The sequence below is a fragment of the Eschrichtius robustus genome, chromosome 5, assembly GCF_028021215.1.
Source record: "Eschrichtius robustus isolate mEscRob2 chromosome 5, mEscRob2.pri, whole genome shotgun sequence".
Taxonomy (NCBI): Eukaryota; Metazoa; Chordata; class Mammalia; order Artiodactyla; family Eschrichtiidae; genus Eschrichtius; species Eschrichtius robustus.
This window is the reverse complement of record NC_090828.1, coordinates 79,720,646-79,748,509: the sequence shown is the minus strand read 5'-3', so window position 1 is coordinate 79,748,509 and position 27,864 is coordinate 79,720,646. Positions and strand designations below refer to the sequence as shown.

The following is a 27,864-nucleotide window of genomic DNA, read 5'->3' as shown; positions in this document are numbered from 1 at the left end:
ACATTTATGGAATGCCTACTTTGTGCCAGGCACTCTGTTATAAACAGGGGATAAATACAGTAGAAAAAAAGACAAAATTCCTGTCCTCGTGGAAACCACTATGTAGTGGGAAAGGAAGACAAGAAACCAACAAACAAAAAGCACTGTGAAATGCTGTCACAGAGAGGGTGTTATAGAGCATACAACAGGATCCCACACACAGAGCCAGCTGCAAGGATCATGGGGTCACAGGAATTTTTTGAAGGAAAGCCATGTGTATTGGTTTCCTAGGGCTGCCATCACAAATTGCCACAAAGTTGGTGGCTTAAAACAACAGAAGTTTATTCTCTCACAGTTCTAGAGGCTGGAAGTCTAAGATCAAGGTGCTGACAGGATCACACTCCATTTGGAGACTCCAGGGAAGAATTCTTCCTTGCCTCTTCCAGTTCCTAGTGGCTCCCTGCCATCCTTGGCCTTCCTAGGCTTGTAGCTGTATCACTCCACCCTCTGCCTTTGTCATCACATGAACTTATTCCCCGTTTTCTCTGAGCTTCTGCGTCCTCTCCCTTTCTTATAAGGACACAAGTCATCGGGTTAGGGCGTCACTTTTAACTCACCACATCTGCAGAGACCCTATTTCCAAATAAAGTCACATTCTGAGGTTCCAGGAAGACATGAATTTTGAGGGAATACTATTCAACCCACTAAACCGGACAAGAAATTACAGAGGCCTGATCTAAGGTTGTGGCCATATAAATGGAGAGAAGAGGAAGGAGCCCAGAAAGACTCTGTGTTCTCCAGCATAGATGACATATTGGTGCCAGCTCTGAGATAAGGCATTCCAAGCAGAGGGAGCTTTTCTTGGGGTGTTGGTATTACCAAGTTCTTACTATTATAGCTACTGTTCTTGAACATCTGTTATGTAACATGTTTTCTAAAACTCACAAGAACCCTGCAAAATAGGTATTATTTTCAGGTTACAGCTGAGAACACTGAAGCTAGAGGAGTGAGGAACTTTCTCAGAATCCCTCAGTTCAGAAGAGGTGAAAGATGGGAGAGAAGGGGTGAGTGGAGAATATGGAAGAGCGCCCACACGAGTTTCCTAGGCCAGTATTTATACCAGGAAATGATCCCAGAGTAACAAAATCTTGGCAGGATAGTTACATTCCTTAAATTACTGTCTTTGGGAAACTCTATACATTGTTGCTAACATGGTTTATATGGAGAAATTCACAAGGCAAATTTGACCTTTCCTTCCCTTTACACCTTTTTATGTGTGTCTTCTATTGAGGAATCAAGGAATCTTGTCCCTCAGTTAAAAGTTGTAAAAACTAAGCTATCAAAATTCAGCCATCCCTAAACTTGGCATTCATCTGCCAAACCAAGAGCTGTCCTGCCTTTTCATCCCGTCATTGGGCTAACCCATCCACAGGCTCTCAGCCTCTGGGAGCTTCTTCTGACGCTTGTTAAAGAAAATTACTCAAAACACAGAAGTAAGGCAAAAAATAATTTTGTGACCTTTTAATGCCCTGCTGGACAAGCTCTAATAAGCCCACTTGTGGGTCATCTCTTTTGAGGAATGTTAAGTTCGTTTCACTTAATATCACAGTTGATAAGGGCAATGACATTTTACAACTCTGTAAAATTATAAGTTTAACTTCTTTAAAAAACGATAAAGTGTGATTATTTTCTTTTCTGTCTAGCAGAGAAAATAACCTTCCAAATCAGTTTTATAACACCGACAAGTTTTGTTTCTAATTTAGCAATTTTTACTAACATGCATTTTCCTATTGACTTTTTAACTTCACTTCTTACTTTCTTTTTGAACCAGTTTTGTCGTTCTGCTAGTTTACTCCTTAATAATAAGGTAAATAAAACTTTAATTCATGCTTACCGTCTTTTTCTGAGGCTTATGCTGATAATATTGAAATGACTAATATATCCCAAGTAAGAATTGACCCTCCAACCCTACCCCAAGTAGTGCTTCTATAGCAAGCACTATTGTAATGGCTTGTTTGCCTGCCTTCTCTGCCAGACTAGGCAGTAACTTCTAAGGAGTCACTGAACATTTCTGTCTTACATCCCACTGTTGTCTCCAGAACCCAGAGGATGTGCTCAACAAAAATCCCTGAATGAGTTTCATACTCAAAATGCCTCTCCTTTCTCCCCCACTTTCTCCCACTCTTCTTTTTCATCGTAAGCTGAAACTCCCACATCTTCTCTTTTAACTTGAGAATGGCTTTCTTAACCATCTGCAACCTCTTTGAAAAGTACCAACTTATTATCTAGTTAAATGATAAGTTTTTCTCCCAATGGCAGACACACAACAGGGTTTAGGCTAGAACAGGATAGAATTCACATCATCTTCCTGAACATCAGTAACCTTCAAAATTAAATTTTAATAAAAATCACTACTACCATTTTGAAAATTAAAATGTCAGTTTTTATTAAGGATAGAAATTGGTTACACGACTAGCATACTATAAGGACAGTGCTGTTAAATGAACTCTAAAATGGACAGCAATATGTAAAACACCTGAAATACATAATCTTCTCAAGCAGAAGATGCTATATTCATACCCATAAACCAATTAGCATTCAGTGTCTATCGAGTCAAGGAATGAGCCTCACTATTCTGATCCAGCTCTTTGTTGAAAGACTATTTTTTTTAATAGGATTTTTTTCATTTATTTATTTATTTATTTTTGGCTGCGTTGGGTCTTCGTTGCTTCGCGTGGGCTTTCTCTAGTTGCGGTGAGCAGGGGCTACTCTTTGTTGCAGTGTGAGGGCTTCTCATTGCGGTGGCTTCTCTTGCTGTGGAGCACGGGCTCTAGGCACACAGGCTTCAATAGCTGTGGCACACCGTGCTCAGTAGTTGTGGCTCGCAGGCTCTAGAGCGCAGGCTCAGTAGTTGTGGCACATGGGCTTAGTTGCTCCGCAGCATGTGGGATCTTCCCAGACCAGGGGTCGAACCCGTGTCCCCTGCATTGGCAGGCGGATTCTTAACCACTGCGCCACCAAGGAAGTCCCTGAAAGACTATTCTATCGGTATTAAATTTGTGGTAATAATGAAAGCCTTGGTAGGTATCATATAACTGCCAGTTATCAATTTATTGACTCAGCTTTAAATTCATCGTATATGCCTACTCAGTAAAAACAAATTTGGGCCTTGTATCCTTCCTTTGTAGCTGGCAAGATATTAAGCTTTCTCAGTAGAGGGCGCTGGAGAGGCACTGCAGGAGGAAAGAGCCTTGTTCCTCCTTCAGTGTGTTCAATTGGCAGGCTCCTCAGAATCCAGGTCCCCGGCAGAGGAAGGTTCCCCCATACGCAGCTTCTCCAGCATTAGGCTCAAGCAGCATGGGCAGCTGCTCCAGTGTCCAACGCCCACACCCAAGGCCTCCCCAGCACTGAGCGCCCATAGTACCAAATGGCCAGCAGCACCCGGCCACCAGCAGCTCCCCCTAGTAATCCCCTCAGGCATGTTGTAATGGAGGGTCGCTGGAGAGACACCTTCTAACCAGATTCCTCCAGTACCCTAGAGGATGGATCTCCAGCAAGATTCCCTGGCACAAACCCTACAGCAAAGTCTGGATCTAAGTTGGGGGCTGTAGGGTGGGTGGGGGAGGTTTTCCCTGGGCGCTCTGTCTAAACTACTCCTTATATCTGTTACTCCTGTATTTGGTAGAGTTTTCTCTGTTTCTTACGAGCCAATCCCTCATTATTCCAATCCCGTCATAGTTAACAATTCTTTATATTAAACTTTCCCTGTTCAAATTACTGTGTGCCTTCTCTCACCCGACTGGACCCAGACTGAGACAAACCCCTAGAAGCAAAATGAAAGTCAAACACCTCTTTAAAGATACCTTATTGGACACTTCATATAAAGAGAATTTTCCCATGGCAAAAAGTTTAGTCATACAGAAATGAAATAACATATTTAAAGAAATAGAAATCATTTACATATTTGGGATTTAGGTAGCTAAGAAAAATGAAAGCATATAGATTTTTCTTATGCTTTTCTACTGATATAAACAGTTCAAATCATCATAACCATGTTTGTTTACTTTGAGATGAGCAAGATGTATCATTTTATTATCCTGGGAGGGTCTCTGCAGTGCCCCCGATACTTAAAATTGGCTTAATGCTAAGTAAAATGCAGGTCAGTCACAGACAACCAAATGACTTACAAGCTCTGGCTTCCCTTCAGTAAAGAATTTTCAAATCCTTCTGTCATCTTTAAGGAAACATTTCTCAATTGTTTAAGTAGAATTGTGAGAGACTACAAAAGGGAGAAGCACCGTTCGGTAATCAGAGCCATGGGCAAGTTACATTATATCACTAGGCACCAGTTTCCTTATGTGTGAAAGGGCGATAAAGATAGTACCTAACTCACAGGGCTGCTGTCAGGACTGAATGAGTAAAGATATGTAATGCACTTAAAATTATGCCTGGCAAGTAAGTGCTATTATTCTTATCATCCATGATCTTATTCCTGAAATGTTTTTAATTTTACAATACAATTATAAAGTAGACACTATACTCCCTTCATAATTCCAACACGAGAACCAACATTTTATGTAAGCACTTAGGCTAAGTAAGCAGCAGTAAAAATGTTCTGTATGTCCAATAGCCTTATACTAATATGGGATTTGGTCAAGTAATGACTACCTGCATCAGAAATACCATCTAAGTAGCTTCTCAAGTGAGTTTTGCTAGGATTCTAATTCTATTTGGAGTAAACGTAAATTTTGTAAATGTTAAGAAATTGCCAATGGCATAATAATCATCCAAACTTCTTATATGTTAGAATGAAGGCTACTTCTTTTTTCTAAGAATTTGGGGTTGCAGAGAAAGTGAAGTTTCTTTAAATTTAGTTTTATAATTTTCGAAGTTTTATACCTTAGATATTATCTTTGGGTTTAACTCCTGCTGATGGGCAGCTAGATAACTTCAGACAAGTGTTTTCACCTCTTCAAATCCTAGTTTCTTCCCCTATAACATGAGGATGGAAATGCCTGTGATGAAAGATGGTCACAAGAATTAAATGAGACAGGGAATTCCCTGGCATCCAGTGGTTAGGACTCCACGCTTCCACGGCAGGGGGCCCAGGTTTGATCCCTGGTTGGGAAACTAAGATCCCACAAGCTGTGCGGTGCAGCCAAAAAACAAACAAACAAAAAAAAGAATTAAATGAGATAATGTCTGTAAAGCTGGGATCACGCATGACATCACTACTGCTCAGTAAGGGAAGGCAGCAGCCATTCTTGTTACTGTTGCTGAGGATTTTATTACCTCACTTTCTGCCTTATTAATTTCATGACCTCTTTTTTAAACAAGTACGTGTCAGAAGAAGATCCTATAATGTCAATGTGCGTGTTATAAAAATTAACCAGAACCTGAAGGTACCTCGAACTTAGTTGCTCACATGCCAGCTTAATATTTCTTTTCTCTCTATTTTCCTTTCCTTCCAAAATAAATGTCTCCTTTCTAAGCTCGAAGTGAAGAGCATGTGAATATTTCTCAATGAGCTCTTTTACCTGTTTTTCATTGTTTGGCTGAGAACCACCTTCAGCATTCCTTATACAAAGTGTGGTAATTTCACCATCCACTGTCTCTTGACATAGAGCATGAAATTTTTTCAGTGTGCTTTCATAAAATCCACTCGTCTTTTTCAGGTAAAGGAAAATATCTGTGTCGAGAACAAGCCTTTCTCCTCTTCTCATAGTCTCAGGTGTTGAGGACCTGGGTGGCTTTAAAGAGTGACTATTTTTCCATGTACTCCCTCTGGGGCTCTGTCTATTCCTGTTTTTTTCTAAAAGAGAACTTGCTTTTAATAGCAAAGATTCTTTGAGGTTCTTGATAGCCAGAAATGATCCTTGAACAGAGATTCTTCCATTGGCTTCCAAAGGACTGAAGCATAAAGCTGGGATTTCCCTTTTCAGGTCCATTACCAGACTTCTCAGACCAATTTGACTCCGAAAAACAGAAAGATCAAGGACAGCATTTACAGAGCTGAAGACCTAAAATTAAACAGAGAAATTAAAACAGCACCACCTAGTGGAGCAGACTACATAAACACATTCTTTTTCTGCCACTTTCTCGGTCTCCCCTGCAGTAGCCCCTAAACCAGGCCTCAACTGCCTAGCACAGCTGGCTTCTTGCACCATAGCTGCCCATCAAACGGATGCCACAACCCTATCAAGGCCACAGTGTTCGATTTGGGATTCACATTTCTCACTGGATTACCCTAAACAGAGGTGGTCAAATATTTTTTCAGAGGCAGAATGCCTTTTTGAAACAAAGTCTTAAGCAGAACCCAGAGAAATACACTGTTCTGGTTCTGCTCTGTGGATAGGGGTCCCCGTAGAGAGCCCTCCAAGTTAGAAGTTCCTCAGATGGCTGCACAGAACCCTAGGTTTCTTACAGAATAAAGTTTTAAAACAATGCTTTGAATTTTACTTTTTCCTCTTACTTCCACCTTTACTGTGTCTTCAAAGCTCCTTTTTAATGTTCATCCTAATTGTTTTTTCCCCCACAAAGGAAGTCTTTAGGTAGATGCCTGACATCCATGACAGCATAAAAGCACACTGTCACTTTAAAAGCATTAAGAGGGTCATAGAGAAACATAAAAGTGACCAGGCAATAAACAAAAAATTTCAAGACACAGGTTTGACCTTTAACACCGACTCAGGTTAACAGGAGTTTGCACTTTCTTTTCTAGAAGTCATGGGATGAGGGTGCTTTGTGCCTCCTACATAGAGGAGATTCTCTGCAGAAGAAATGGGATCCAGATGATCAGCATTACACTTACCTTTTCACTAAAATGGGAGATGGTGAGTTGAGCGGGTCTGACCATCTCTGCTAGATAGTGTTTCTTTTTTCTGATGACATTCTCTGCAACTAAGTGGAAAAAGGGTCACCAGAAGTGTTTGTGGCACAATACACTAATAATTATTTTAATTAATAATAATAGAGATGTTCAATTCTTTTAAAATACCTACGATTTTTTTCTGTTTCCTCTAAATTCAGCATTTACATAGTTTTTCCTTCTACTTTAACACATTAAAATTTATACATATATATGTATACATACATACATAAAACACTTGCATGTTTTGTATGTTATATATAATACGTAACAAACACCTAAAAGTAAATCCCCCACCGCTCTGTTAATTATGGTCATGAGGAGACTTCACCTTTCTGAATCCAGGATATCACACTGTCCTGGTTTGCTTTCCTCTAATTCACAGGCTGACCTGCTCAGTCTCCTTCGCTAATTATCCTTCTCTCCCCATTCTCTAGGCTTTGGCATGCCCCCTCCAACACCCCTGCCCCACCGCCTCAGGCCGCACACCTTTTTACTAACCTTACACCCACCCCCTGGGTGATGTCAACAATTTCCACAGCTTTAGACATCATCTATGTATCACCTCCAAAATCCTCTCTTCAACATCGACCTTTCTCCCTTCTGCCTGTGGAAATCTCTACTTCATTATCTGAATAGACGTCTCAACGACCAAAATTCAACTCTTAATAACTAGCCCCCTTCCAAAAGTACTCTTCCTCCCGTGTTCAGCATCTCAGAAAATGACACTTAGTCCATCTACAAATTCTGAACACCCACCAGTTCTCAATCACCTGCCCTGCTACCACCCTAGTCAAAGCCAGCACCGACTAGTAGCTCTTATTCTCCACATGGCTGCCAGATGGATCACGTTAAAAAAGGCCATCACATTCTGTCAGTCCTCTGCTTAAAACCCTCCAATGGCTTCCCATGTCACCTAGAATAAAATCCAGACACCTTGCTTTGACCCATGTACTCCTTAACATAACCTGATCCCAGCTGCCCATCTAACCACATCTCCTATTCTCTCCTCCTTGCTCTTTCCATTCATCACACGTACCTCCTCACTGTTCTTCAAAACGCCCAGCAGGCTACCCCTCAGAGAATTTTTCCCAGTCCTTCCCTGTGCCTAGAATTTTCTTTCCCCTTATCTGCATGAGTCATTCCCTTACTTCATTCAAGTCTCTGTTCAAATGTCACCTAAACAGAGTATTTTCCTACCCACTCTTATCTAAAGTAGCACTATCCATCACATTCTATCCCTTTATTCTTGTTTATATTTTTTATAGCACCATATTATATATTAATATGTATAAATATATGAGTATATATAAATATACAAATAAAGCACACAACAATTATATATTCATTTATTGGCTTATTATCTCTCCACAGATGTATGCTTCATGAAAAAAAAAAACATTTTGCCTATTTCATTCATTGCTGTATAACCTCAAGGCCTAGAATGGTGCCTGAAAAGTTAATAGGCACTCAATAAATACTTGTGAATAAATGAATGAATGAGCCCTCTCTTTCTCTCTCTGAGTTAACCAATGCAATATATAAAATTAATAATTTCCCTTAGTAATATAAAATTATTAACTTCTACGTTCCCCTTAGAGAACTAATAAGGAGCCCTTCCCGCCATCCCTTACCTGAACATCCCCATTGAGAAGGAATGACATGACTAATGGTGAGAGATAAAGGTACTGATAACCCACAGTCTTTTGGATCTCTCTCTGGACCCTATCTTCCCACAAGCAGAGCAAGGTCTCTTCTGCTCCTACTCTTACGTAGTACTTTTACCTCCAAAAGGCTGGCATGGAGACTCACCTTTCTTTGGCAATTTATTCTACCAGCCACTGTGCTGTACAGAAGGCTGCCCCATCCATGAGGCTGGAGGGGTGAATAGGTCTGCAGACCCAAATTCCTCACTTATGTCAGGTTGGAGGTGGGGAACAGAATGGCTCACTCTGACCTCAGATCCAAGCCATATTTCTTCAGTCCAACTTTCCCAGTAATAAAGCAGATACTATATGAGAATACCCATTTGTTGGTTTGATCAAAGAGAAGCAAATGGTATAATTATATTACTGAAGCCACCTCAAAATTCTCCAAGTATTTATCTTTTTTGTGAGATTATAGATAACTTTTGTGGGGTTTTTTTCTGTATTTTACAAATTTTCTACAATAAAACGTATCACCTTTATCTCAAGATATAGACAGATTTAAAATATAGAAAAAAAGAAGTCTTTAAGACTGCCAGTTATTGACAACTCTATCATGAGACATTTTCACATTTATTCTTGCTTAACACACTATTGTGCCACTTTTATATTCAAGAATAGAATTATTGAGGAAAAGCTTCAAGATGGCGGAAGAGTAAGACGCGGAGATCACCTTTCTCCCCACAAATACATCAGAAATACATCTACATGTGGAGCAACTCCTACAGAACACCTCCTGAATGCTGGCAGAAGACCTCAGATTTCCCAAAAGGCAAGAAACTCCCCACGTACCTGGGCAGGGCAAAAGAAAAAGGAAAAAACAGAGACAAAAGAATAGGGATGGGACCTGCACCAGTGGGAGGGAGCTGTGAAGGAGGAAAAGGTTTCCACACACTAGGAAGCCCCTTCGCAGGTGGAGACTGCAGGTGGCGGAGGGGGGGAGCTTTAGAGCCACAGAGGAGAGTGCAGCAACAGGGGTGCGGAGGGCAAAGCAGAGAGAATCCTGCACAGAGGATCGGTGCCGACCAGCACTCACCAGCCCCAGAGGCTTGTCTGCTCACCCACCGGGACGGGCGGGGGCTGGGAGCTGAGGCTCGGGCTTTGGAGGTCAGATCCCAGGGAGAGAATAGGGGTTGACTGCGTGAACACAGCCTGAAGGGGGCTAGTGCACTACAGCTAGCCGGGAGGGAGTCCAGGAAAAGCTCTGGAGCTGCCAAAGAGACAAGAGACTTTTTTGTGCCTCTTTGTTTCCTAGTGCATGAGGACAGGGGATTAAGAGCACCGCTTAAAGGAGCTCCAGAGACGGGCGCAACCCGTGGCTATCAGCGTGGACCCCAGAGACGGGCATGGGACGCTAAGGCCGCTGCTGTAGCCACCAAGAAGCCTGTGTGCAAGCACAGGTCACTATCCACACCTCCCCTCCCGGGAGCCTGTGCAGCCCGCCACTGCCAGGGTCCCGTGATCCAGGGACAACTTCCCCGGGAGAACACACGGCGCGCCTCAGGCTGTTGCAACATCACGCCGGCCTCTGCAGCCACAGGCTCGCCCCATATTCGTACCCCTCCCTCCCCCCAGCCTGAGTGAGCCAGAGCCCCCGAATCAGCTGCTCCTTTAACCCTGTCCTGCCTGAGTGAAGAACAGACACCCTCAGGCGACCTACACTCAGAGGTGGGGCCAAAACTAAAGCTGAACCCCAGAAGCTGTGCGAACAAAGAAGAGAAAGGGAAATTTCTCCCAGCAGCCTCAGGAGCAGCGGATTAAATCTCCACAATCAACTTGATGTACCCTGCATCTGTGGAATACCTGAAGAGACAACAAATCATCCCAAATTGAGGAGGTGAACTTTGGGAGCAATGATACATTTTTTTCCCTTTTTCTCTTTCTGTGAGTGTGTATGTCTATGCTTCTGTGTGCAATTTTGTCTGTATAGCTCTGCTTTTACCATTTGTCCTAGGGTCTCTCTGTCCGTTTTTGTTTAGTTTTTTTTTTTTTTTAATATAGTTTTTAGCACTTGTTATCATTGGTGGATTTGTTTTTTGGTTTGGTTGATCTCTTCTTTCTTTCTTTCTTTCTTTTTTTTATTACTTTTTAAATATTTTTAACAATTATTTTTTATTTTTATAACTATTTTATCTTATTTCATTTTATTTTATTTTATTTTATTTTATCTTCTCTCTTTCTTTCTTTTTTTCTCCCTTTTATTCTGAGCTGTGGGGATGACAGGCTCTTGGTACTCCAGCCAGGCGTCAGGGCTGTGTCTCTGAGGTGGGAGAGCCAAGTTCAGGACACTGGTCCACAAGAGACCTCCCAGCTCCACATAATATCAAATGGTGAAAATCTCCCAGAGATCTACACCTCAACGCCAAGACCCAGCTCCAATCAACGAACAGCAAGCTACAGTGCTGGACACCCTATGCCAAACAACTAGCAAGACAGGAACACAACCCCATCCATCAGCAGAGAGGCTGCCTAAAATCATAATAAGGCCACAGACACCCCAAAACACACCACCAGACGTAGACCTGCCCACCAGAAAGACAAGATCCAGCCTCATCCACCAGAACACAGGCACTATTCTCCTCCACCAAGAAGCCTACACAACCCACTGAACGAAACTTAGCCACTGGAGACAGACACCAAAAACAATGGGAACTACAAACCTGCAGCCTGAGCAAAGGAGACCCCAAACACACTAAGTTAAGCAAAATGAAAAGACAAAGAAACACACAGCAGATGAAGGAGCAAGGCAAAAACCCACCAGACCAAACAAATGAAGAGGAAATAGGCAATCTACCTGAAAAAGAACTCAGAATAATGATAGTAAAGGTGATCCAAAATCTTGGAAACAGAATGGAGAAAATAAAAGAAACGTTTAACAAGGACCTAGAAGAACTACAGAGCAAACAAACAGTGATGAACAACACAATAAATGAAATTTAAAATTCTCTAGAAGGGATCAATAGCAAAATAACTGAGGCAGAAGAACGGATAAGTGACCTGGAAGATAAAAGAGTGGAAATAACTAGAGCAGAGAAGAATAAAGAAAAAAGAATGAAAAGAAACTTAGACAGCCTAACAGACCTCTGGGACAACATTAAATGCACCAACATTCGAATTACAGGGGTCCCAGAAGAAGAAGAGAAAAAGAAAGGGACTCATAAAATATTTGAAGAGATTATAGTTGAAAACTTCCCTAATATGGGAAAGGAAATAGTTAACCAAGTCCAGGAAGCACAGAGTCCCATACAGGATAAACCCAAGGAGAAACACGCCAAGACACATATTAATCAAATTCTCAAAAATTAAATACAAAGAAAAAATATTAAAAGCAGCAAGGGAAATACAACAAATAACACACAAGGGAACCCCCATAAGGTTAACAGCTGACCTTTCAGCAGGAACTCTGCAAGCCAGAAGGGAGTGGAAGGACATATTTAAAGTGATGAAGGAGAAAAACCTACAACAAAGATTACTCTACCCAGCAAGAATCTCATTCAGATTTGACGGAGAAATTAAAACCTTTACAGACGAGCAAAAGCTAAGAGAATTCAACACCACCAGACCAGCTTTACAACAAATGCTAAAGGAACTTCTCTAAGTGGGAAACACAAGAGAATAAAAGGACCTACAAAAACAAACCCAAAACAATTAAGAAAATGGTAAGAGGAACATACATATTGATAATTACCTTAAATGTAAATGGATTAAATGCTCCAACCAAAAGACATAGATTGGCTGAATGGATAAAAAAACCAGACCCATATACATGCTGTCTACAAGAGACCCACTTCAGACCTAGGGACACATAAAGACTGAAAGTGAGGGGATGGAAAAAGATATTCCATGCAAATGGAAATCAAAAGAAAGCTGGAGTAGCAATTCTCATATCAGACAAAACAATTCTCATATCAGACTTTAAAACAAAGAATATTACGAGACAAAGAAGGACACTACATAATGATCAAGGGATCAATCGAAGAAGCAGATGTAACAATTGTAAATATTTATGCACCCAACATAAGAGCACCTCAATACATAAGTCAAATACTAACAGCCATAAAAGGGGAAATTGACAGCAACACAATCATAGTAGGGGACTTTAATACCCCACTTTCACCAATGGACAGATCATCCAAAATGAAAATAAATAAGGAAACACAAGCTTTAAATGATACATTAAACAAGATGGACTTAACTGATATTTATAGGACATTCCATCCAAAAACAACAGAATACACATTCTTCTCAAGTGCTCATGGAACATTCTCCAACATAGATCACATCTTGGGTCAAATATCAAGCTTTGGTAAATTTAAGAAAATTGAAATCATATCAAGTATCTTCTCCGACCACAATGCTATGAGACTAGATATCAATTACAGGAAAAAATCTGTAAAAAATACAAACACATGGAGGCTAAACAACACACTACTTAATAACCAAGATATCACTGAAGAAATCAAAGAGGAAATCAAAAAATACCTAGAAACAAATGACAATGAAAACATGATGACCCAAAACCTATGGGATGCAGCAAAAGCAGTTCTAAGAGGGAAGTTTATAGCAATACAATCCTACCTTAAGAAACAAGAAACAACTCAAATAAACAACCTAACCTTACACCTAAAGAAATTAGAGAAAGAAGAACAAAAAACCCCCAAAGTTAGCAGAAGGAAAGAAAGCATAAAGATCAGATCAGAAATAAATGAAAAAGAAATGAAGGAAACAATAGCAAAAATCAATGAAACTAAAAGCTGGTTCTTTAAGAAGATAAACAAAATTGATAAACCATTAGCCAGACTCATCAAGAAAAAAAGGGAGAAGACTCAAATCAATAGAATTAGAATTGAAAAAGAAGTAACAACTGACACTGCAGAAATACAAAGGATAATGAGACATTACTACAAGCAACTATATGCTAATAAAATGGACAACCTGGAAGAAATGGACAAATTCTTAGAAATGCACAAACTGCTGAGACTGAACCAGGAAGAAATAGAAAATATGAACAGACCAATCACAAGCACTGAAATTGAAACTGTGATTAAAAATCTTCCAACAAACAAAAGCCCAGGACCAGATGGCTTCAAAGGCGAATTCTATCAAATATTTAGAGAAGAGCTAACACCTATCCTTCTCAAACTCTTACAAAATATAGCAGAGGGAGGAACACTCCCAAACTCATTACACGAGGCCACCATCACCCTGATACCAAAACCAGACAAGATGTCACAAAGAAAGAAAACTACAGGCCAATATCTCTGATGAAAATAGATGCAAAAATCCTCAACAAAATACTAGCAAACAGAATCCAACAGCACATTAAAAGGATCATACACCATGATCAAGTAGGGTTTATCCCAGGAATGCAAGGATTCTTTAATATACGCAAATCAAACAATGTGATACACCATATTAACAAATTGAAGGAGAAAAACCATATGATCATCTCAATAGATGCAGAGAAAGCTTTCGACAAAATTCAACACCCATTTATGATAAAAACCCTCCAGAAAGTAGGCATACAGGGAACTTTCCTCAACATAATAAAGACCATATATGACAAACCCACAGCCAACGTAGTCCTCAATGGTGAAAAACTGAAACCACTTCCACTAAGATCAGGAACAAGACAAGGTTGCCCACTCTCACCACTCTTATTCAACATAGTTTTGGAAGTTTTAGCCACAGCAATCAGAGAAGAAAAAGAAATAAAAGGAATCCAAATCGGAAAAGAAGAAGTAAAGCTGTCACTGTTTGCAGATGACATGATACTATACATAGAGAATCCTAAAGATGCTACCAGAACACTACTAGAGCTAATCAATGAATTTGGTAAAGTAGCAGGATAAAAAATTAATGCACAGAAATCTCTAACATTCCTATACACTAATGATGAAAAATCTGAAAGTGAAATTAACAAAACGCTCCTGTTTACCATTGCAACAAAAAGAATAAAATATCTAGGAATAAACCTACCTAAGGAGACAAAAGTCCTGTATGCAGAAAATTATAACACACTGATGAAAGAAATTAACGAGGATACAAACAGATGGAGAGATATACCATGTTTTGGATTGGAAGAATCAACATTGTGAAAATGACTATACTATCGAAAGCAATCTACAGATTCAATGCAATCCCTATCAAATTACCACTGGCATTTTTCAAAGAAGTAGGAAAAAAAATTTCACAATTTGTATGGAAACACAAAAGACCCCGAATAGCCAAAGCAATCTTGAGAAAGAAAAACGGAGCTGGAGCAATCAGGCTCCCAGATTTCAGACTATATTACAAAGCTACAGTAATCAAGACAGTGTGGTACTGGCACAAAAACAGAAATATAGATCAATGGAACAGGATAGAAAACCCAGAGATAAACCCATGCACATATGGTCACCTTATCTTTGATAAAGGAGACAAGAATATACAGTGGAGAAAAGACAGCCTCTTCAATAAGTGGTGCTGGGAAAACTGGACAGCTACATGTAAAAGAATGAAACTAGAACACTCCCTAACACCATACACAAAAAGAAACACAAAATGGATTAAAGACCTAAATGTAAGGCCAGACACTACCAAACTCTTAGAGGAAAACATAGGCAGAACACTCTATGACATAAATCACAGCAAGATCCTTTTTGACCCACCTCCTAGAGAAATGGAAATAAAAACAAAAATAAACAAATGGGACTTAATGAAACTTAAAGGCTTTTGCACAGCAAAGGAAACCATAAACAAGACGAAAAGACAACCCTCAAAATGGGAGAAAATATTTGCCATGAAGCAACTGACAGGATTAATCTCCAAAATTTACAAGCAGATCATGCAGCTCAATATCAAAAAAGCAAACAACCCAATCCAAAAATGGGCAGAAGACCTAAATAGACATTTCTCCAAAGAAGATATTGCCAACAAACACATGAAAGAATGGTCAACATCATTAATCATTACAGAAATGCAAATCAAAACTACAATGAGATATCATCTCACACCGGTCAGAATGTCCATCATCAAAAAATCTACGAACAGTAAATGCTGGAGAGGGTGTGGAGAAAAGGGAACCCTCTTGCACTGTTGGTGGGAATGTAAATTGATACAGCCACTATGGAGAACAGTAAGGAGGTTCCTTAAAAAAGTAAAAATAGAACTACTATACGACACAGCAATCCCACTACTGGGCATATACCCTGAGAAAACCATAATTCAAAAAGTGTCATGTACCAAAATGTTAATTGCAGCTCTATTTACGATAGCCAGGACATGGAAGCAACCTAAGTGTCCATCAACAGATGAATGGATAAAGAAGATGTGGCACATATATACAATGGAATATTACTCAGCCATAAAAGGAAACGAAATTGAGTTATTTGTAGTGAGGTGGATGGACCTAGAGTCTGTCATACAGAGTGAACTAAGTCAGAAAGAGAAAAACAAATACTGTATGCTAACACATATATATGGAATCTGAAAAAAAAAATGGTCATGAAGAACCTAGGGGCAAGACGAGAATGAAGACACAGACCTACTTGAGGATGGACTTGGGGATACAGGGAGGGGGAAGGGCAAGCTGGGACAAAGTGAGAGAGTGGCGTGGACATATATACACTACCAAACGTAAAATAGATAGCTAGTGGGAAGCAGCCACATAGCACAGGGAGATCAGCTTGGTACTTTGTGACCACCTAGAGGGGTGGGATAGGGAGGGTGGGAGGGAGGGAGATGCAAGAGGGAAGAGAGATGTATATGTATAACTGATTCACTTTGTTATAAAGCAGAAACTAAGACACCATTGTAAAGCAATTGTATTCCAATAAAGATGTTAAAAAAAATAGAATTATTACTTTTTAAATACACTTTGAACTTTACCAATCTCATGAATTATTTTAATGAAATTCAATTTTTAATTTCATTACAGAAGTGTTTCTAAGATTACAAAAATTTGATTGGGAAATACCTTTTTTTTCTTTGAATGTTACATATGCAACTCCCTTGGTTCTTGTTGGATATATCACATCTTCAACAACTCCACCCCCATTCTCAATATCTTGAAAGTGACTCTTCACTAATACGGTCAGCGATTGATCAGTAACGGAACCAACTGGAAGACCAGCAACTACAATGGTTCTTTCAGAAGCTTCGGATTCCTTGACCTTCAAAACTGATGCCTGCAAAAAAATAGTAGGATACTCTTCAAATATACAGGATTCTACTTAACATAGGCCATGTTACACACCAGTGGGAAAAGCTATTTTATTCAATAAAGGCGCTCTTGCAATTGATTAGATACTTGAAAAAAATATTAAGGTTAGAGCCTGGCCTCATACCATATGCCAGCATAAATGCTATATAAATTTGAGAGTTAAAATGTAAAAAGGAAACCTCTTTTTTTAATAAATGGAAAACACTGGTTAACATTTGTCAGATTTTAGAAAGACCTAAAAATAATTGTAATCACAAAGGAAAAGAAGGAGATATAAATTTTTTTTTAAGATTTTTTTTTGATGTGGACCATTTTTAAAGTCTTTATTGAATTTGTTATAATATTGCCTCTGCTTTATATTTTGGATTTTGGCCCCGAGGCACGTGGGATCTTAGCTCCCTGACCAGGGACCCTGCATGGGAAGGGGAAGTCTTAACCACTGGACTTCCAGGGAAGTCCCAAGATATAAATTTTTTAAATCAAAATTTTTTAAAAAGTCAAGCTAACCAATGAAACAAAAAGAATAAAATACTTAGGAATAAACCTACCTAAGGAGACAAAAGACCTGTATGCAGAAAACCATAAGACACTGATGAAAGAAATTAAAGATGATACAAACAGATGAAGAGATATACCATGTTCTTGGATTAGAAGAATCAACATTGTGAAAATGACTATACTATCCAAAGCAATCTACAGATTCAATGCAATCCCTATCAAACTACCACTGACATTTTTCAAAGAAGTAGGAAAAAAAATTTCACAATTTGTATGGAAACACAAAAGACCCCAGATAGCCAAAGCATTCTCGAGAAAGAAAAACGGAGCTGGAGCAATCAGGCTCCCAGACTTCAGACTATACTACAAAGCTACAGTAATCAAGACAGTATGGTACTGGCACAAAAACAGAAATATAGATCAATGGAAAGGATAGAAAGCCCAGAGATAAACCCACACACATATGGTCAAATTAGTTTTGATAAGGCAGGCAAGAATATACAATGGAGAAAAGACAGCCTCTTCAATAAGTGGTGCTGGGAAAACTGGACAGCTACATGTAAAAGAATGAAACTAGAACACTCCCTAACACCATACACAAAAAGAAACACAAAATGGATTAAAGACCTAAATGTAAGGACAGACACTATAAAACTCTTAGAGGACGTAGGCAGAACACTCTATGACATAAATCACAGCAAGATCCTTTCTGACCCACCTCCTAGAGAAATGGAAATAAAAACAAAAATAAACAAATGGGACCTAATGAAACTTAAAGGCTTTTGCACAGCAAAGGAAACCATAAACAAGACGAAAAGACAACCCTCAGAATGAGAGAAAATATTTGCAAACGAAGCAACTGACAAAGGATTAATCTCCAAAATTTACAAGCAGCTCATGAAGGTCTAAACAACATGAAGATTGCCAACAACATGAAAGGATGCTCAATATCACTAATCATTAGAGAAATGCAAATCAAAACTACAATGAGGTATCACCACACACTGTCAGAATGGCCATCATCAAAAAATCTACAAACAATAAATGCTGGAGAGGGTGTGGAGAAAAGGGAACCCTCCTATAATGTTGGTGGGAATGTAAGTTGATACAGCCACTATGGGGAACAGTATGGAGGTTCCTTAAAAAACTAAAAATAGTACTACCATACGACCCAGCAATCCCACTACTGGGCATATACCCTGAGAAAACCATAATTCAAAAAGAGACATGTACCACAGTGTTCATTGCAGCTCTATTTACAATAACCAGGACATGGAAACAACCTAAGTATCCATCAACAGATGAATGGATAAAGATGTGGCACATATATACAATGGAATATTACTCAGCCATAAAAAGAAACGAAATTGAGTTATTTGTAGCGAGGTGGATGGACCTAGAGACTGTCATAAAGAGTGAAGTTAAGTCAGAAAGAGAAAAACAAATGCAGTATGCTAACACATATATATGGAATCTAAAAAAAAAAAAAAAATTGGTTATGAAGAACCTAGGGGCAGAAAAGGAATAAAGATGCAGATGTAGAGAATGGACCTGAGGACATGGGGAGGGGGAAGGGTAAGCTGGGACGAAGTGAGTGAGTGGCAAGGACATATACACACTACCAAATGTAAAATAGATAGCTAGTGGGAAGCAGCCACATAGCACAGGGAGATCAGCTTGGTGCTTTGTGACCACCTAGAAGGGTGGGATAGGGAGGGTGGGAGGGAGACGCAAGAGGGAGGAGATATGGGGATATATGTTTATGTATAGCTGATTCACTTTGTTATACAGCAGAAACTAACACACCATTGTAAAGCAATTATACTCCAATAGAGATGTTAAAAAAGAAAAAAAAAAAGTCAAGCTAACCACAGAATTTGGTAGTTTGGAGTTGGCTGTATGTTTTCTTGATTGTAGAGTTGAAAGTACATAAGGTAATAAAAAACACATTCTCCTTTTTTTTTTTTTTTGGTAAAATTAGGAAAAAGTCACCATAAAAAATAAAACCCTGGCAATAACTTCGGAGCTACAGTGAAGTAAACCTTGCCTTCCAGCACATATCTGAAATAGAATTCAACCACTGAGAGCACATGCTATTGTAGACAGTGCCACCCTGGGAACAGAGGACCAAGTGCAAGTAGATCCTTCCCTGGGCTCACTCTCTGTGAACTTCTTGTATTAAGGTTTTAATTTGTTCCCCATCTCATTTAGGGAAGTGGGCCTATAAACTTCTCCCAATGCTTATATAGGTAGTCCAGCCTGATTACACCAGAGCTCAGACATAATCTATCCTAAATTACCCACAGGGAGGACAGGATGTCTCACAGGTCCAAGTAATGGTTAATAGATCATAAAGATGTTTCGGTTTTCAGTTCAGAGGACTCTATATACTCAGAGTAGGACTTCCCTGGGGATAGGCAAACAGCTTCTTACCTCCCCGATCAAGAAAACAGTCTAAGCACACACACAGTGTCCAATCTAACCCAGGAGCATCTTAAAGTGAAAGTAGAAGAATAAAAAAGAGAATAAACCCAATTAAGGGGAGCAATCAGCAGCATAGGGGAGATTTCAACAATTTCTTGAAGACGGAAAAGACACAGAAGTATGTGGAAGGATAAGACAGAGGGAATCCAGAATAAAGAAAAGGGGGTTGCAATGGAAAGGTGACAACTTTCATGGCAGAACCTCAGAAATGAAAAAAGGGACCAAAACCAGAAAGATTAGCTGAAAAGCTAGCGGCAAAACAAAACTGAATGGACACTCTAGGGAGAATCTGACCTGCTAGTATGGGTGCTGGCACCCCAGAGCAAGCCCCTTCCCCCTCCACTTTCTGGCATTTGAAAGGGCCCAAGCCTAAAGATCGTAAGTAAATTAAAGTGTGCATGTTTTCAGTAAATTATAGAACACCAAAAAAAGAGAATCTATTTGACACAGCTGCGAGGAACATTTTTCTGTAAGTGGAAAAAGGAAAAATACACATGACATTGGACCAAAAGGAGAAAAAGTAATCACAGCACACTATTGTTAGGCCCTGCTGTAAACAGTATTTACTGTTTGCATAATAATATAGACACTCTCATTGGTTTTTATCTTTTAGACTAATTCTGTTAAATCTTCAAAACACCAAAGACTTAAATATGATTACAGAATAAAATGGAAACATTCAACCCTGTCAATGTAAGAATAAAGGCAAAACTAACAAAAGTTGAGAAAAAAAGATAGAAAGAAAAATCTATACTTATACTACTGAAAATCATGTAATACCATCAAAATTTTAAGTATATTATGAAAGTTACAAAAATAGTCCACAGGAGAATTTAAAATATTACTAAAACTTTCAAGCTTGAAAGGTGGGAGAAGCCAGAGTTTACTTGCGTGAAATCCTCATTTATCATAGCAGGAATTCAATAATAGAAAATGCCTAAAGTCACCCCAGGATATGCACTCTCTCAGCATCTCTTTTGACTTTTCAGCTGGTGGTTATTAAAATAAGGTGGCAAAAATGTACCTGCATTTCTTAGAATGTAGAGTATCTTGTCAATTAGTTAATCAATTAACAAATACAGTATTAATGAAGCAAGTGTTCTATATCTGGCAATATGCTGGGTACCAAAGATGACACATACAAAGACATAAAGCACCCCCCTCGCCCTGAAATTGTTCCACCATAAAAATTTACTGAGCATTTATTATGTGCGGGGCACCTGGATGGGCCTTAAGATTACCAACACACACACAAAAAGAGCCTCTAAGTTATGGATGAGGAGGCAGGCACATACATAAATCATTTCAACAGAGCTTGGTAGGCACAAAAAAGAGGGAGGTCTACTTCTCTACAAGAAGAACAGACCAACACCCCAAAATCTGAGAAGGATACAAGACCATTCACAATAAAGGTCACTTAGGATTAGGAAGCAAGATTAATTCTGGCTAAAGCAGTCAAAGAAGGCTTCATGAAAGAGAGACCTTGAAGGCTGAGGTTGAATTTTAACTAATGGTCAAATTTAATTAAAAATGCAAACGAGTTCACAGCAAAAGCAAAGGGACAGAGGAATGGAGGATGAAAATGGTTCATATTGAGACATATAAAGCAAAGGTAGTGTCTCCTAAAAAGGAAACTGATAATAATTATGGACTCTGTTATGGGAGGTACTTTTAACGGAGGAAAAGAGTTTCTTAAAATATTCAGGGACAAACAAATTGCACAGGAAACAGTAAAAATATAAAAATGTGTTCCTCCATCATAGCCCCAAGTGGTAAGATGTAATTATCCCAAAATAGTTCTTTCTAGAAAAGGAAAAAAAAAAAAAAAAAGACAGATATTTGAGACTTTCAGGGGATTTTTGTTTCACATGAGATTTGTCTTGATTTACTATACATCTGGCTCTAACAGCCCACACCAACCTCCACGGGTAAGTGGCTGGTGAATTAGCTTCCTTTTCTTCATCAGTGTCAAAGAAAATCTTTAAATCAATTTAAATTCGGAAAATCTTATTCCGCCTCCGCCCTCATCAGTACTAATGCCATATTTCTTTATTCAAATGTCTACATTTATCTTTGAAATCAAAGAAACTTCTCCTTGATGGCTATTAATCTCTTCCATCCACCGTTAAGAAGAAAAAGAGAGGTCTTGGAGATAGCCCTTTCAAGAGTTACCATATGGGGATACAGGATTTTGAAACATGAGCAGCATTTTGGTCGGCAGGTATTAAAATGACGGCAATTTCCCTGCATCAATGATACATTTTAAGAGACTTTTGACCATAGTATCAGAAAGCAAAAAGATAAAAAGAAAAACTGTGAGTTTATTTTTGTAAATAAAGCACTTGGGAGAGATAATTAAATTTATTCACTGCGTTCGCTTACATTCCTTTTCTCAAAATTAGGTGTCTATTTTCATTCACGTTGCCTTTACCGCCACCGGTAAACAAAGTCGCACTTGCACCTCACAACTGCTTGGGCACTTCTGACCGGGAACTGAAGGCCCTGCCACTGCTTTTAAGCGCTTGATTCAAAGAACACGGAAGCCTAAATCTTACATTTGCTAACTGTTCTTGCTAGGCGGCAAAGATGGTGACAACACAGAGCCCTTTGTGTCTGGAGAAAGAACTAAGACCACAAGAGAAAAGAATTCCCGCAAAGACGTCAGGCTGCTTTCCCAACTTGTGTCCTTGGCTCAAATCCTTCTTGCTGGCCCTTTACAAAAGGAAACGGTGGCCTCCATTTCTGGGCAATTCTCTCCTCTCCTGCTCCCGAAGTGTGGCAGGACAACAGTTAAGCCTTAACGCAGGCTGCGAGGCCACTCGTCGACCAAACAGCTGTGTCCCTGACAACCAGGCACTAGGTGCGGGAGGAGGCCGCGGCGATGTGTGCTTTTGGAGTTGGCCTGCGGTGAATTTCAGGAGCGCGCGGAACTGCCACCCATGCAGGTGCAGAAAGACCGGGCTAGGTTTGCCTTCGGGGTCCCTCCCCGCGCCTCCCCGGTCACCCCGCACCCTCGCCCGTCCTGCCCGGCTCCACGTCCTCCTGGGGGACCGTGGTGACGGGACGAGGGCCACTCCGCCCTGCAAAACCCAAAGCAAAAGCAACTTGCCATGGCGGAGGAGAGACGCGCCCTCAGCGGCCGGCGGGGCCCAGAGCTAGCGCAGCGCGGGCGGCGCGGCGGGAGCTGGCTGACTGGTTTTGGTTTCGGTTTTCTGTTCCCGCTCGTTTGGAAACAGCCCCTCCACCCCACCCCGCGGTTCTGCGGCCTCCGGGCCTCGGGGCCTCGGGATGAGAGCCCGGACCTGGGGCGGCTGCTGTCCGGAAGCCCTCGGTAGTTTCGCAACTTTTGAAATCAAGCTGGAGAGAGTTCGGGGGGATTCCCCGGCGGGAAAGCGGGGATTCTCCGGGTGCTGTGTCTGTCCTGTGGGCAGTGGAATCTGGATCGTCCTTCCTACGCCATCTTTATCTCCCTAGTTGTGTTCTCACCGCACCACGCTTGTTTCTCCTCTCGTCCCCTGCCCAGGACCAGTGGCCAGGTGCGCAGGGCACAGGATGAAAGGTCCCTGCTAAAAGAGAGCTCACCATCCTGGCCATCCCGTGCTCAGATTCCTGAGTCTGGCACCTACAGGGACACAGGGAATCTACATACATAGCTTCAAAGTCAAAGAGAGCATGAGTAAGAAAAGCAAATAGCTGGCTAGTACGCAGAAGTTCAATTCCACTCCTAAGAAATACAAATTGAAATCATAACAGGATCCCCTTTTTCCATGATTAGATTGGCAAAAATTAAAAAGTGCTGGTAATACCCAGTGTCAGCCAGAGTGTGAGGAAACATCAGTGTTGCTGCAAGCATAGATAGGTGTAAGCACTTCTAAGGATTTTGGCCCCTCTCAAAAATGTAAAGTGAAAAAAAAAAAAAAGTAAAAATGCATATATATCCTCAGAATTAGCAACTCCACTTTCAGAACTGAACTGAAGTTACAGTGCACAAGTAGAACTAAGATACCGTACAGATTTTAATTGTGCACTGCTTGTAATACAATAATTTTTTTCGGAAAGTCTGGGATCCACCCAGTTAAACCATGAAATAGAACTATTTATTATATGGTCGATGGCACATCTGTAAGGCCTAAAGCTATGAAGATTTTAAAACAATGAGGTAGATCTATATGTAATTCCCCAATTTATATTTTATATTCAGATTCCTACACTTAAATGCCCACTTGAATGTCTGATAAGCATGTGAGGCCTAATAGGACCTTCCTCCCATTCTTCCCTCTCAGTAAATAGCACTACCACCCACTGAGGAACTTAAACTCAGAACTCACTTGTCTTCCTTAACTCCTCTTTTCCTTAGCTCCGTTAGTACATTCCATAAACTGCACACTCTCTCCAACTTTATCTCTACCACCCAGATCAACTGCATCCTCCGCCTTCGGCCTTGTTCCCCTTCAATTCATTCTGGATACCACACCCAGGATGATATTTTTTAAATGTAAATCAGGTTTGATCCCTGTCTGAACACTTCATTGTTTTCCCATTGCACTTTGAATAAAATTTACTTCCCCACCAAGGGGGCTTTTCCCTGCCCTGTTTCTAGGCATGGCCTGGATGGCTCCTCCCTGCTATTCACTTAACTGGCTCATTGCTGTCATTGGAGCCTTAGCTCAAATGAGCCCTCTTCAGGGAGACTGTTTCTGATCGCCCAGTCTAAATTTGTCCCCCCAGTTATTATTCTATCACCCTGTTATTCCATCTTAATAGCACTCACACCTTTCTAAAAATATGAAGATACATTTGTTTATTTTTTCTTAACTGTCACCCCCCCCAACACAATAGACAGTAGTGTTGCAGGAAGGGGGACCCATTCCAGGGCCCGAGAGTCGGCTCTTGTCTAACTCTCAAAAATGAATTGTCTGAGGAGACACACGTGCTGACAAAGCAAGAGACTTAATTGGGAAGAGGCGCTCGGGCGGAAAGCAGCAGGGTAAGGGAACCAGGAGAACTGCTCTGCCACGTGGCTCGCAGCCTCGGGTTTTATGGTGATGGGGTTAGTTTCCGGGTTGTCTCTGGCCAATCACTCTGACTCAGGGTCCTTCCCGGTGGCGGGTGCATGGCTCAGCCAAGATGGATTCCAGCGAGAAGGATCCTGGGAGGTTTGTAGGACATATGGGCTGGTGTCTCCTCTCTCCTTTTGACCTTTCCCGAATTCTTCTGGTTGATGGTAGCTTGTTAGTTCCATGTTCCTTACCAGGACCTCCTGTCGTAAGATAACTCATGCAAGTGGTTACAGTAGGGCCTGGCCAGGGCAGGTGGTTTTGGTCAGTGGTTCCCCTAACAGTAGTGCTGCTTACCAACATTCCTTGTTGTCAATTCAATCCCATGTGGATGGATCGCCCTTCTCCCTTTGATGTTAGGCATGGCCATATGATTCATTCAGCCAATGAAATGTGAGGAGAATTGACATGTCTCATATTTGGATGGAAGCATTTCATTGCCAGTGCAAGAGTCTGCAACACTCTCTTTGCCTTGGTGCACAGAGAAGCATGTATTGAAGGCAACATGCATCAGTGAGCCAACACATAGAACACAACTGCAAGAGGGAGTTGCCTGGACCCATAACAAAATTTACGTGAATGAGAAATAACTTTGATGTTTAAAACCACTGAACTTTTTTTCAGCAATATCACCTAGCCTACTCTGACTAATATATCCAAGCCATTAGAAAAAAAGAACACGGTGAAAATATTTGCAAATCACACATCTGATAAGGGATTTGTATTCAGAATACACAAAGAACTCTTACAACTCAAAAATAAGATAACCCACTTAAAAATGGACAAAAATTGAATAGATATTTTTATCAAAGCAGATACATGAATTCATAATATGCACATGAAAATATGCTCAACATGATTAGTCGTTAAAGAAATGCAAATTAAAACAATGAAATACCACTCCATACTGACTAAAATGGTTGTAGTCAAAAAGACAGACAACAGCAAATGTCAAGAATGTGGAGAAATGAGAACTCTCATGCATCACTGGTGGGAAAGCAAAATGTTACAGCCACCTTTGAAAACAGTTGAGCAGTTCATCAAAAGTTAAGCATAAATTTACCATATGACCAAGAAAATTCACTCCTAGATAACTACCCAAGAGAAATGAAAACATGCATGCAAACAAAGACTTATAAGCAAACGTTCATAACATTATACGTAATAGCCAAGAAGTAGAAATAACCCAAATGGCCATCAATTGCTTAAAGGATAAATAAAATGCATTATATATATATATATATATATATATATATATATATATATATATATACACTATGTACATAATATATATATTATATGTATATTATATATATATATATATATATACACATACACACATTTATACACAATGTAATATTACTTGGCAATAAAAAGGAATGAAATACTGATACATGCTATAACAAGGATGAAGCTCAAAAAAATCATACTAAGTACAAAAAAACTAGACACAAAAGGCCATACAGTGGCCACATTTAACCAGAAAAGACAAATATGTGAAGAGAGAAAGTAGAAAAGTGATGCCTTGGGCTGGAGGTGGAAACAAAGATTAACTGTAAATGGACATGAGCACCATAATCCAAACTGGGATCCTCTCCAGGGAATAATGAGAGATCTCAGATTAGAGTCGACAATGCAGGTCTACTCATCTGTGAGATCAAATCTGACCCAGGGTGACCCTTAACCTTGTATGTGCCAACTATTCCAACTTGTATGTGCTGACAGCATTCAGGACATGCTACCCCAAAATATGGCTCCTTGGCATATTGAATATTTCAAACTGAAGGAAATGGCACGTACTAGAAGGGCTTTCTGACCTTCCCCCCGAAGCAGGTCATAAAACCCTCATGTGAGAGGTGCCCTCCCTATACCCACAGGAAAGGAACATCCTTATCTCCAAAGACAGAGGGACACAGAGAGGAATCTGAGTGACTAGGCCTTACTAAGCTTCCCTCAGTTTACTACACTTAGCTGATACTCTATGTCCTATCATTTTCTACTTTCTACCACATTACTATCAACCCTAGCATGCAAACACTCGGGTTTAACCATTTCTTCCCGTCTCAATTTCCTTGTGAAGCTTCCCATGTCACAAAAAATTTATATTAAATAAATGTGTATGCTTTTCTCCCGTTAATCTGTCTTTGTCAGTTTAATTTCCAGATCCAAACAGGGACCCTAAGAGGCTTGAGGAAAACTTCCCCCGCACAGTGCCAAACTGCCTCTGAGGAAGCGTGAGTCCAAATGTGGCCAAAATAATTCTAGCAACTTATTACTAAAACTACATCCAAAAGAAAAAATTTTAATCTCTCACAGCCCCAATTAGAAGGCCTCCTATCTCACTATACTTTTTTTCTGTCTCACAGCTTAAGTAAAATCAAACTGGTCAACATTTTCCTGAATATTTTTAATCTGTGATACTGAAAAAACAAAAACAAAACCTATTACTAGATGTTTCACCTGTATCTTGATAATTACTTATTTTCATAAGATGTGGCATTCATTGGGAAGATTTCTAAAAATAGGATAAAAAGAAAGTTATTTTTAAAGGTGTAGCAGTCAATGCTGAAAGGGAGCAGTGAAATAGTCCTTTCTTGCACTATTTATAAAAGTACAGACTGATGCCTACCTTTCTGGAAAGCAATTGTAGCCATATGTATCAAGATCCTTAAAAGAATTTATATCCTTCAACCTGTCAAACTAGTAAGTATCACCTTGAAATAAGGTCAGAACTGCAGAAAAAGATGTGTTTAACAAGATATATAAAGGTTGATGTACACCTCAGCACTTATAAGTATGAAAAAATTGGAAACAATCAATTGTCCAACAATAGGGAAAAAATAACATAGGATACTTTCACAAGGTGAAATGTAACATGATTAAAAAATAAAAAGACTGGAAAGGAGGACATAAAAATGTTTACCATTATCTGTGGGGGTGAATTTTTGGTGATTTTTATTATCTTCAATATACTTTGTGTATTTTTCAAGAATAAGCATCTTTTTCTTTGCAAATACCAACAGGATATCATTAATGCTATTCACTATACAGTTTTGGCTTTCTGCCTTC

General features: G+C 39.9%; 1 protein-coding gene across 12 annotated transcripts in view; it reads right to left on the bottom strand.

Annotated features, from left to right (window-relative positions):
* Positions 1-2,656: 2,656 nt before the first annotated feature.
* The window catches only part of LOC137765377 (RNA-binding protein 43-like), a 149,495-nt gene continuing 124,287 nt past the window's right edge, over positions 2,657-27,864 (bottom strand). For 11 of the 12 annotated variants that reach the window (XM_068545128.1, XM_068545131.1, XM_068545130.1 and 8 more), the window contains 3 exons: positions 16,511-16,721; positions 6,791-6,879; positions 2,657-5,999 (listed from right to left, as the gene is read on the bottom strand). In XM_068545128.1, the coding sequence (XP_068401229.1) occupies positions 5,268-5,999; positions 6,791-6,879; positions 16,511-16,721 (1,032 nt within the window). In that variant the 3' untranslated portion in view covers positions 2,657-5,267. Of the gene's footprint in view, positions 6,000-6,790; positions 6,880-16,510; positions 16,722-22,847; positions 23,021-27,864 lie in introns of those variants that run through there. The other variant, XM_068545140.1, reaches the window with a different exon arrangement.